At 40.6% G+C, this 11,732-nt stretch overlaps 1 protein-coding gene across 1 annotated transcript; it reads right to left on the minus strand.

Moving 5' to 3' along the window:
- Nucleotides 1–1,417: 1,417 nt before the first annotated feature.
- On the minus strand, nucleotides 1,418–10,606 carry cyp2x9 (cytochrome P450, family 2, subfamily X, polypeptide 9). Its single transcript, XM_071343930.1, has 9 exons — nucleotides 10,400–10,606; nucleotides 9,086–9,248; nucleotides 8,743–8,895; nucleotides 8,437–8,597; nucleotides 3,993–4,166; nucleotides 3,718–3,856; nucleotides 3,373–3,560; nucleotides 3,109–3,250; nucleotides 1,418–3,021 (listed from the first exon to the last, which is right to left on the minus strand). Exons 1-9 carry the CDS (start codon nucleotides 10,559–10,561, stop codon nucleotides 2,837–2,839), a joined length of 1,467 nt encoding a protein of 488 aa, XP_071200031.1. The 5' UTR covers nucleotides 10,562–10,606; the 3' UTR covers nucleotides 1,418–2,836.
- Between the last annotated feature and the right edge of the window lie 1,126 nt (nucleotides 10,607–11,732).

Raw genomic sequence — 11,732 nt, forward strand, 5'->3', positions numbered from 1 at the left:
ACATACACTTAGGTTGGAGTCATTAAAACTCGTTTTTCAACCACTCCACAAATTTCTTGTTAACCAACTATAGTTTTGGCAAGTCGGTTAGGACATCTATTTTGTGCATGACACAAGTAGTTTTTCCAACAATTGTTTACAGACAGATTATTTCACTTATAATTCACTGTATCACAATTCCAGTGGGTCAGAAGTTTACATACACTAAGTTGACTGTGCCTTTTAAACAGCTTGGAACATTCCAGAAAATGATGTCATGGCTTTAGAAGCTTCTGATAGGCTAATTGACATAATTTGTGTCAATTGGAGGTGTAACTGTAAATGTATTTCAAGGCCGACCTTCAAACTCAGTGCCTCTTTGCTTGACATCATGGGAAAATCAAAAGAAATCAGCCAAGACCTCAGAATATAAATTGTAGACCTCCACAAGTCTGGTTCATCCTTGGGAGCAATTTCCAAACGCCTGAAGGTACCACGTTCATCTGTACAAACAATAATACGCAAGTATAAACACCATAGAACCACGCAGCCATTATACCGCTCAGGAAGGAGACATGTTCTGTCTCCTAGAGATGAACGTACTTTGGTGCGAAAAGTGCAAATCAATCCCAGAGCAACAGCAAAGGACCTTGTGAAGATCCTGGAGGAAACGGGTACAAAAGTATCTATATCCACAGTAAAACGAGTCCTATATCGACATAACCTGAAAGGCCGCTCAGCAAGGAAGAAGCCACTCCTCCAAAACCGCCAGACTACGGTTTGCATCTGCACATGGGCAAAAATATCGTACTTTTTGGAGAAATGTTCTCTGGTCTGATGAAACAAAAAAAGGACAACAAAGTCATGGTATTGGAGTGGCCATCACAAAGCCCTGACCTCAATCCTATAGAAAATGTGTGGGCAGAACTGAAAAAGCGTGTGCGAGCAAGGCCTACAAACCTGACTCAGTTACACCAGCTCTGTCAGGAGGAATGGGCCAAAATTCACCCAACATATTGTGGGAAGCCTGTGGAAGGATATCTGAAATGTTTAACCCAAGTTAAACAATTGAAAGGCAATGCTACCAAATACTAATTGAGTGTATGTAATCTTCTGAATGTGATGATAGAAATAAAAGCTGAAATAAATCATTCTCTCTACTATTATTCTGACATTTCACATTCTTAAAATAAAGTGATCCTAACTGACCTAAAACAGTGCATTTTTACTAGGATTAAATGTCAGGAATTGTGAAAAACTGAGTTTAAATGTACTTGGCTAAGGTGTATGTAAACTGACGACTTTAACTGTATGAGTAAAAGCAAGTTTAATAATTTTTATTTTACCTTTATTTAACTAGGCAAGTTGTACCATTATAAACTGTCTATGAACTATGTGAAAGGTGCTGTGTTGATAAAGTACACTGCAGTAAAATATCTCACATTACATTTTTTATTTAGAATTCATCAAGTCACAGATTCCCACAATAAGTTTTGAAAGTACTATCCCATAAAACTGGTACTGAATGCCTATTAGTATACCTTTATTTCAACAAGGAACACAGACTGAGACCAAAGTCTCTTTTACAGCTGAGCCCTGCGTACATATGTTTACACATACAGTTCAGGTACAATGATTAAGAAATTACACAAGACAAACAAAACGATCACAGATAACACAAAAAAAATACAGCAGCAGATTATTACATTTACACACAGGTTATTCCCCAAACAGAACAAGAACTTGCATTACCTGAAACAGTTACAAGCAATACAAAAATAAAAATCCTCTAATAAACGTTTAAAATGGGCAAGGGGGACAAGAGTCTCAAGTTTAAGTTTAGTCTGCAGGCTATTCCATAGACAAGGAGCGTAACAGGAAAAGGCAGCCATAGCCAACTCTGTGGAAATCGCATGGGCCTCAAGTGTAATCCATGCTTGAGACCTGGTTTTAGGAATTCTAATTCTAATATTGATGAGTGATGATAAGAAGGTAGTTTATTCAGAAGTGCTTTATAGACAAACACTATGTGCATGTTGTTCTCGTCTCATGGACAGCGAAGTCCAACCCACATTATGATATAAAACACAGTGGTGAGTTCTGTAGCTAACACCCGTAATAAACCTAAGTGCGCAATGATAAGTAGCATCCAGCGATGTAAGTGTTGATGCTGTAGCATGCATGTTGATAATATCCCCATAATCTATAACAAACATAAAAGTAGCTTGCACAATTTGTCTTCTATTTGTAGAGGACAAACATGTCCTGTTTCTATAGAGGAAGCCTAGCTAGATTTTTAGCCGTTTACAAAGTTCGTCAATATGCATTTTAAAAGACAGTTTATCATCCAACCATATCCCTAAGTATTTATATGCAGAGACCCTATTAATTCAGGAACCATTTAAGCTCGTAAGTGCAAGTGTATTTTCAAACAACTTTTTGAACCTATTAAAAATCATAAAATGTGTTTTCTTTGCATTTAAAACAAGTTTCAGCTGTATAAAAGACCCTTGTAATATCTTAAAATCTGTCTCCAATAGTGATAATGTTTGGTCAGCCGTTGAAGCGATAGAGTACATGACAGTGTCATCAGCATATAAATGAATTTGACCCTTTCTTATCTCATCACCGATATTGTTTATGTAGAGAGTGAACACTAACATCAGAGATCCCCCATCAATGGTGTGTGTAATGAGTCCTATATTACATATTCACATAAGCAAATTGTGACAAATTAAAAACAAATGTGTTAAGCACAAATACATATAGATAGTTGAATTAAGTAGAATAATTACAATATTACATATTATATTACACCAATCCTATTTGATCTCTGTCTAGAATAGCTTCCTCCTAACTAGTTCCCTCTCAGTCTTACACCCAGTCTGTAGGGTTTGGGGGACAGGGTTACACCAAACACAGGGGTGTAGTCAGGTTCCCCTGCATCCTCAGGCCAGACAAACTTGAAGCGTCGCAGCAGAGTGACCATGATCAAGAAGAGCTCCATGCGAGCGAGTCCTTCTCCAAGACACATTCGCGGCCCTGCAACAGCAACAAACGGTATGAGCCCTTTATGTATTATGATGTCAACAACATCAGTGATGCACTTTGTTTTGCTCTATCCCTCACCTGCAGAGAACGGCATAAAGGCCTCAGGCTTCTCAAACTCGCCCTGCTCGTTCAGGAAGTTTAAGGGGTTGAACTCATGGGGGAACTTCCACTGACCCTCTTCAGACAGCACAGAGGTGAGGTTTGGAATGATCAAAGTGCCCTGCAAGTAAGACATGGAGAGAGAGGATGAGACATATCCAAGTGGACAAGAAATAAGGAACATTATGTTAGAGATTTTGAAATGAGAAGACAAGACATTTTAGATGTATTGCTGCTTCTCACCTTCGGGATACTGTAGCCCATCACCTCAGTATCTCTGGTGGTGCTATGAAACACACTGAGGGGGACAGTACTGGCGATGCGCTGACTCTCGTGGGTCACTGCCTGAGTGTAAGGCATCCGGTGTCTGTCATCAAAAGATGCGTGTTCTTTCCCCTCCAGAACAGTGTCAATTTCCTGCTGACACCTCTCTGAGAAGACCAAAGGGAAGGATTTTGTCAAAAAAATCTAAATGCTAATCAAAATTGCTTGACACCTTTTTTTTTAGGCATAATCTACAACTACTACAACTGTATTAGTAGAAAGACACTTTCTGAATGTCAGTATTAGAAGATAAAGCAAACAGACCCTGAATCTCTGGATGGGTCATGAGGTAGAGGAAAGCAGTGAGCAGTGTGTTGGAGGTGGTGTCTGTTCCAGCAAAGTGCAAGTCCAGGACGTACATTATGAGTTGGGCCTCTGAAAAAGAAGATCCATCATCTCCTCTCTGGTGGGGAGAGTACAGCAGTGTCAGACGAAAACTGTGATGATTTTGAAGGCACTGTACAACCTAGCCATAATGATAGATGTGGTCAAACCCTCTTATATAAGCACTTAACCTCCCATAAACAAAATGAACACACTTTGTCTAGTTCATCCAGGTAGCAGTCAATGAAGTCCCTTGGCGCACCAGGAATCCTGGTTTCCTTATGCTGAGTGACGAGTCCAAGAGACATCTGTTTGCAACAAATTGCATTTTGAAAGGCCTTCTGGAATGGCAAGGGAAGGTGTCGGAGCATGGGCACTGTGTCGTAAAGCTGTGGAGAAAGACCAAGTAATGAGTCAGAACTACTATTGCACCAACCATTAACTATGCTTCCATTAACTTTTCCAGTGATTTTTTTTGTCGACATTTAGTACGTGTGCATAAAAAAATGGATGTGACAATTGCCTGCTAGGGTGCGTTTCCATTTAACTATCTTGTGTCGATGAAAACTGCTGGACGCAATGACGTCACATTATTATTATTTTTTAACAATTAAAATACATACATACATACATATACACTGCTCAAAAAAATAAAGGGAACACTTAAACAACACAATGTAACTCCAAGTCAATCACACTTCTGTGAAATCAAACTGTCCACTTAGGAAGCAACACTGGTTGACAATAAATTTCACATGCTGTTGTGTAAATGGAATAGACAACAGGTGGAAATTATAGGCAATTAGCAAGACACCCCCAATAAAGGAGTGGTTCTGCAGGTGGTGACCACAGACCACTTTTCAGTTCCTATGCTTCCTGGCTGATGTTTTGGTCACTTTTGAATGCTGGCGGTGCTTTCACTCTAGTGGTAGCATGAGACGGAGTCTACAACCCACACAAGTGGCTCAGGTAGTGCAGCTCATCCAGGATGGCACATCAATGCGAGCTGTGGCAAGAATGTTTGCTGTGTCTGTCAGCGTAGTGTTCAGAGCATGGAGGCGCTACCAGGAGACAGGCCAGTACATCAGGAGATGTGGAGGAGGCCGTAGGAGGGCAACAACCCAGCAGCAGGACCGCTACCTCCGCCTTTGTGCAAGAAGGAGCAGGAGGAGCACTGCCAGAGCCCTGCAAAATGACCTCCAGCAGGCCACAAATGTGCATGTGTCTGCTCAAACGGTCAGAAACAGACTCCATGAGGGTGGTATGAGGGCCCGACGTCCACAGGTGGGGGTTGTGCTTACAGCCCAACACCGTGCAGGACGTTTGGCATTTGCCAGAGAACACCAAGATTGGCAAATTCGCCACTGGCGCCCTGTGCTCTTCACAGATGAAAGCAGGTTCACACTGAGCACATGTGACAGACGTGACAGTCTGGAGACGCCGTGGAGAACGTTCTGCTGCCTGCAACATCCTCCAGCATGACCGGTTTGGCGGTGGGTCAGTCATGGTGTGGGGTGGCATTTCTTTGGGGGGCCGCACAGCCCTCCATGGGCTCGCCAGAGGTAGCCTGACTGCCATTAGGTACCGAGATGAGATCCTCAGACCCCTTGTGAGACCATATGCTGGTGCGGTTGGCCCTGGGTTCATCCTAATGCAAGACAATGCTAGACTTCATGTGGCTGGAGTGTGTCAGCAGTTCCTGCAAGAGGAAGGCATTGATGCTATGGACTGGCCCGCCCGTTCCCCAGACCTGAATCCAATTGAGCACATCTGGGACATCATGTCTCGCTCCATCCACCAACGCCACGTTGCACCACAGACTGTCCAGGAGTTGGCGGATGCTTTAGTCCAGGTCTGGGAGGAGATCCCTCAGGAGACCATCCGCCAACTCATTAGGAGCATGCCCAGGCGTTGTAGGGAGGTCATACAGGCACGTGGAGGCCACACACACTACTGAGCCTCATTTTGACTTGTTTTAAGGACATTACATCAAAGTTGGATCAGCCTGTAGTGTGGTTTTCCACTTTAATTTTGAGTGTGACTCCAAATCCAGACCTCCATGGGTTGATAAATTTGATTTCCATTGATAATTTTTGTGTGATTTTGTTGTCAGCACATTCAACTATGTAAAGAAAAAAGTATTTCATAAGAATAGTTCATTCATTCAGATCTAGGATGTGTTATTTTAGTGTTCCCTTTATTTTTTTGAGCAGTGTATATATATTGAAGTCAGAAGTTAACATCTTAGCCAAACACATTTAAACTCAGTTTTTCACAATTCCTGACATTTAATCCCAGTAAAAATCTCTTGTTTTAGGTCAGTTAGGATCACCACTTTATTTTAAGAATGTGAAATGTCAGAATAATAGTAGAGAATGATTTATTTCAGCTTTTATTTCTTTCATCACATTCCCAGTGGGTCAGAAGTTTACATACACTCAATTAGTATTTGGTAGCATTGCCTTTAAATTGTTTAACTTGGGTCAAACGTTTCGGGTAGCCTTCCTCAAGCTTCCCACAATATGTTGGGTGGATTTTGGCTCATTCCTCCTGACAGAGCTGGTGTAATGGAGTCAGGTTTGTAGGCCTAATTGCTCACACACGCTTTTTCAGTTCTGCCCACAAATTTTCTATGGGATTGAGGTCAAGGCTTTGTGATGGCCACTCCAATACCTTGACTTTGTTGTCCTTAAGCCATTTTGCCACAACTTTGGAAGTATGCTTGGGGTCATTGTCCATTTGGAAGACCCATTTGGGACCAAGCTTTAACTTCCTGACTGATGTCTTGATATGTTGCTTCAATATATCCACATAATATTAATTCCTCATGATGCCATCTATTTTGTGAAGTGCACCAGTCCCTCCTGCAGCAAAGGACCCCAACAACATGATGCTGCCACCTCCATGCTTCACAGTTGGGATGGTGTTCTTCGACTTGCAAGCCTCCCCCTTTTCCCTCCAGACATAGCGATGTTCATTATGGCCAAACAGTTCTATTTTTGTTTCATCAGACCAGAGGACATTTCTCCAAAAAGTATGATCTTTGTCCCCATGTGAACCGTAGTCTGGCTTTTTTAATGGCGGTTTAGGAGCAGGTGCTTCTTCCTTGCTGAGCGGCCTTTCAGGTTATGTTGATATATTACTCGTTTTACTGTGGATATAGATACTTTTGTACCTGTTTCCTCCAGCATCTTCACAAAGTCCTTTGCTGTTGTTCTGGGATTGATTTGCACTTTTCGCATCAAAGTACCTTCATCTCTAGGAGACAGAACGCGTCTCCTTCCTGAGCGGTATGATGGCTGCGTGGTTCTATGGTGTTTATACGTGCATACTATTGTTTGTACAGACGAACGTGGTACCTTCAGGCATTTGGAAATTTCTCCCAAGGATGAACCAGACTTGTGGAGGTCTACAGTTTTTATTCTGAGGTCTTGGCTGATTTCTTTTGATTTTCCCATGATGTCAAGCAAAGAGGCACTGAGTTTGAAGGTAGGCCTTGAAATACATCCACAGGTACACCTACAATTGACTCAAATGATGTCAATTAGCCTATCAGAAGCTTCTAAAGCCATGACATAATTTTCTGGAATTTTCCAAGCTGTTTAAAGGCACAGTCAACTTAGTGTATGTAAACTTCTGACCCACTGGAATTGTGATACAGTGAATTATAAGTGAAATGATCTGTCTGTAAACAATTGTTGGAAAAATTACTTGTGTCATGCACAAAGTAGATGTGCTAACCGACTTGACAAAACTATAATTTGTTAACAAGAAATTTGTGGAGTGGTTGAAAAACGAGTTTTAATGACACCAACCTAAGTGTACGTAAACTTCCAACTTCATCTGTACACACACACACACACACACACACACACACACACACACACACACACACACACACACACACACACACACACACACACACACACACACACACACACACACACACACACACACACACACACACACACACACACAGTAACTAATACAAATATAGTGCTTGAAGTTCCATTACCCAGTTAGGCAAATTGCACATTAATAAATTGCCAATAGCCCGTAAGACCTCCCACCTATCTATTTCATGTCTCAGTTAGCCCATGAAAGCCAGCATGTATAATAATTGTCATGTGCCAACTTATTGCCACGGTCCGTGCCATGGTGAAACTTGCACTCCTGTAGATCTGAAATAATTGGATGGTGAATCTTGCCAGCCAACCAGAAAAGCAAGGCGAAGCAATTGAGACATTATTGAAAGAAAAGCTATTCGTATAGTAGAAAACATTGATTTCGCAAGGTGTAGGCATTTAGAATGAAATGTGGAGTGGAGCTTTAGTTACGCGGTGACAGCAGCGTGTGCCCCGTGTTCCCTTCAAAATGATTTGGCAATCAATTATTAGAAAAACACAATTTCCATCATCATTTGTTGCAATAAATAAAGTTAGACAAAATAAAAATCTGTCGAATGGTAAAAAATTGATATTTTTTGTTGAGACATTATTTTTTTTGTTGATAAACCTGGGTCAATAGAAGAAACCTGCGTAATGATCTACCATCCATATCTGCTTTCAAACCAAAAGGTGTGATTTACAGGAAGCAATGTAATTAACATTATACACTGTAAGTATACAGTTACCAAAAAGCTGTAATTATGTGTAATACCATAGCCCAGGGTCCATTGGCGATCTTTGCGTTCTCAGTGTAGAGCTTCACGAAGGTCTTAAGAAACTCATCGTTATAGTCATAACGCGACCCAAAGAGGACAAGGCAGATGATATTGGATGCAGCATTGTGGAAGAGAACCTGTGGGTTCATGGATTTTCCTGTGGAAAAATAACAGTATTACTTTGATAAGAGATACTTTGTTCTCTTTAACGTTGAGCAAGACGGTAATCTGTATAAGGACATCTGTTAAATGGCTATGTTCCTACAAAACAAAACACCATTTTATTTGTTCCACTTTCATACCAACGCTTTTCGCCAAGGGTGCAATGATGTGTGATATCTCCCCCAGAATCCTGTCCTCCATGGACTGCTTCCCCAGACCAAAGTTTTTCAGGGTCATTAGGGCGAAGCGACGATGCTCTTTCCAGCTGGTGCCATAGTCCACAAGAATGACACCTGGGATAGTTTATTACAATAGGTAAGTATTTTTTGACATATCAATCAAATTATAGTTATGTTCTTAAGGGCAAAAAAATGGAATAGAAAGAAAAGGTTGCTTCAGAATAGAGATCTTCACAGTAATAGATTCAAATGTTTTCTTGTTGATATCGATAATGTCCTGTAATGTATTTTTTGATAATATTACCTTTTCCTTCTGTGGCGTGGTTGACCATAAGGTCTTGGGGTCTTCCTGCAAAATCTATAGCCCTGGTAACCAGGGCCTCCTTCATAGATTCAAGCCCATTGAGAATCACAGCTGGCCTTCCACCAATATAAAGACTGAAAACATTCCCATAGCGCTTCGCCAACTACGGAATGGGACATATTAAAGGATTTGTTCACTATTTTTAAACCAAATCTTATTTTTTTATGTAAATGGGATGTTATGGAATGGTCCAGACACTTTTTTAGTAATTTCATTTGGTTTTGAGAAACTATCCCCAACTCCAATTAACTTTCATCATTGCTCATTCTGCAGTATGGGAGCTACAGGAAAACATGAACTTTGTAATTCCAAACATTATCCGTAAAGTTATATTCCATTTGTGCAACTTAGCTGCTTCTCCGTGTAACCAGGGCAGCACAGCTGGTAGGGGGAAACCGCTCAAGTCGTGAAAATTGATAAAGTTCGGAATTACACAATTTCATGTGTACCACATCTAAAGACCTGCATCACTATACTGAGAGGTTTGTCATTTCTAAAAGGACGTATTTGGATGGTTTTGGAGCCTTTGTTTATGTTTTCCATAACTCCCATACTGTAGAACGAGCAATGTGGAAGTGAAATTGCAAAAAAAAGGTATCTGGACTCTTCTAGAGACCCTTTGGGGCAGCAGGTAACCTAGTGGTTAGAGCGTTGTGCCAGTAACCGAAAGGTTGCTGGATCGAATCCCCGAGCTGACAAGGTAAAAATCTGCCGTTCTGCCCCTGAACAAGGCAGTTAACCCACTGTTCCCCGGTAGGCCGTCATTGTAAATAATAATTTGTTCTTAACTGACTTGCCTAGTAAAATAAAGGTCAAATAAAATAAATAAAATAACTGTAAAAAAAAGTCTATGACATGCCATTTACATTAAAAATGTAGATTTGGTTTTAAAAAAGTGAACTAATCCTTTAAGAATATTAAAGTTGCATAGTGTTGAAGTTGCACCTTTAAAGGCTATTTTGTCAATGAAATTGTTGAATTGAGTAAAACTGTGATTAGAAAATCAGTTCTCTGTCATACCAAGGCCATCAAAGTATGGATTTAAGATTACAGGAAACATAAACAGCATACAGAGCACCACTTATTACGCAATTATAGACATACGTACAAAGGTTGCTTTGATACAATTATTTAATAGATGTTATGTTCATATTGCAAAAATGAATTAGTAATTTAACCTGACACATCCAAGTAATGCTTATTGATTCTTCAGGAGAGTTAAAATAGCATAATAGAGTTTTATACTAGGCTTACCTTCTCCAGGTCTTTCATAGGATTCCCCAAACTCAGATGCAGCAGATTCCCAAATATTGGAATGGGTTGTGGACCAGGAGGAAAGTTTGGGGGTCTATTAACCTTCAAGAAGAAGAAGAGGAGGCAAATGCATATCCACAGCAGAACGAATGAGCCCAACATACTTGTTGTTCAGTTCCAACCACAGCAGTGACTGCACTCTGCTCTCCTCTTCTCCAAAGCTATAGACATGCGCGTACACGGAGGCAGACATGCGCGTACACGGATGCGCGTAGGCGTCCAAAGTTTAAACATACATTTTCACTAAAAACTAGTTGTGTTGTAGAGACGACTCTAAATATCACACTTGTCCTTCTCACTAGCTATGTTTCCATCCAATTGGCGACATATTTTCATGCGAATATTCTAAAATATACACGTTTTCCCACCAGTAAAAATAAGTGGGTGATGACGTAATACACACAACATTTACTTTTTCACCTGAAGTTTTCGTGTACCGAATACAAATCTAGAGTTCAACCTGTTTCCATGGCATTTTCAACTCTACCGATAGTTGTGTCACAAAAACGGTTGTGTTGAATAACAAATGTGCCTACTCTGGTCTTGGCACGTGCGCTCTAGCCAACAGTTTGCAGATACAGTACAGGTTAACTGTGCTGGTAGGCTAGTCTACATTATGAGATTATTATGGATAAAAGCGATAATAGTTTTCTTTGTCAAACGGTAGTAAAGCATCGATCATCATGTCACCAGAATAAGACCCTCGATATTCATTTGAAAGGAGCATCAAGATCACCGTGCACTTTCACCACCCTGTGAAGTTAATCATAATTTATTAGCTTAATTACCCGCATGTTTTCCCGAGTCATAGTGGGAGGACCACACACCATATTATCGCGACTCCAAGTCTAAAAGAAATTGGAGATAATTTCTAGATGCATTTTACTGTGGAGATCAAGTTTATAAATTGTCTGTCTGGGCTGATGTGATTAGACAGTGGATTGTGCCGTTTGATGGAACAGAGTGGAATACACACTGGCTGGAATGCGGACCCGCCTGTTGTACAATGCATCAATATTTGAGCATAAAGGCGTAGAACTATGGTCTCATTTATCAGATGTGATCAGGTAATATTAAATATTGCTAAATGTTTTAATAGAAACAGATGACTTTCTTGTCAAGTACATCGATTACATTTTACAGGGTAGTTTTTCAAAGTAGCTCATATTTTGTAGACGGCCCCTTGGCTTCAGTTTCACTAACCAATTAAACCAAACCATCCCAGCATACCTCGCGTGTGCAACGGCTTCTGACTTTATGCTCATTTAAATAT

The sequence above is a fragment of the Salvelinus alpinus genome, chromosome 15 (genome assembly GCF_045679555.1).
Source record: "Salvelinus alpinus chromosome 15, SLU_Salpinus.1, whole genome shotgun sequence".
NCBI lineage: Eukaryota > Metazoa > Chordata > Actinopteri > Salmoniformes > Salmonidae > Salvelinus > Salvelinus alpinus.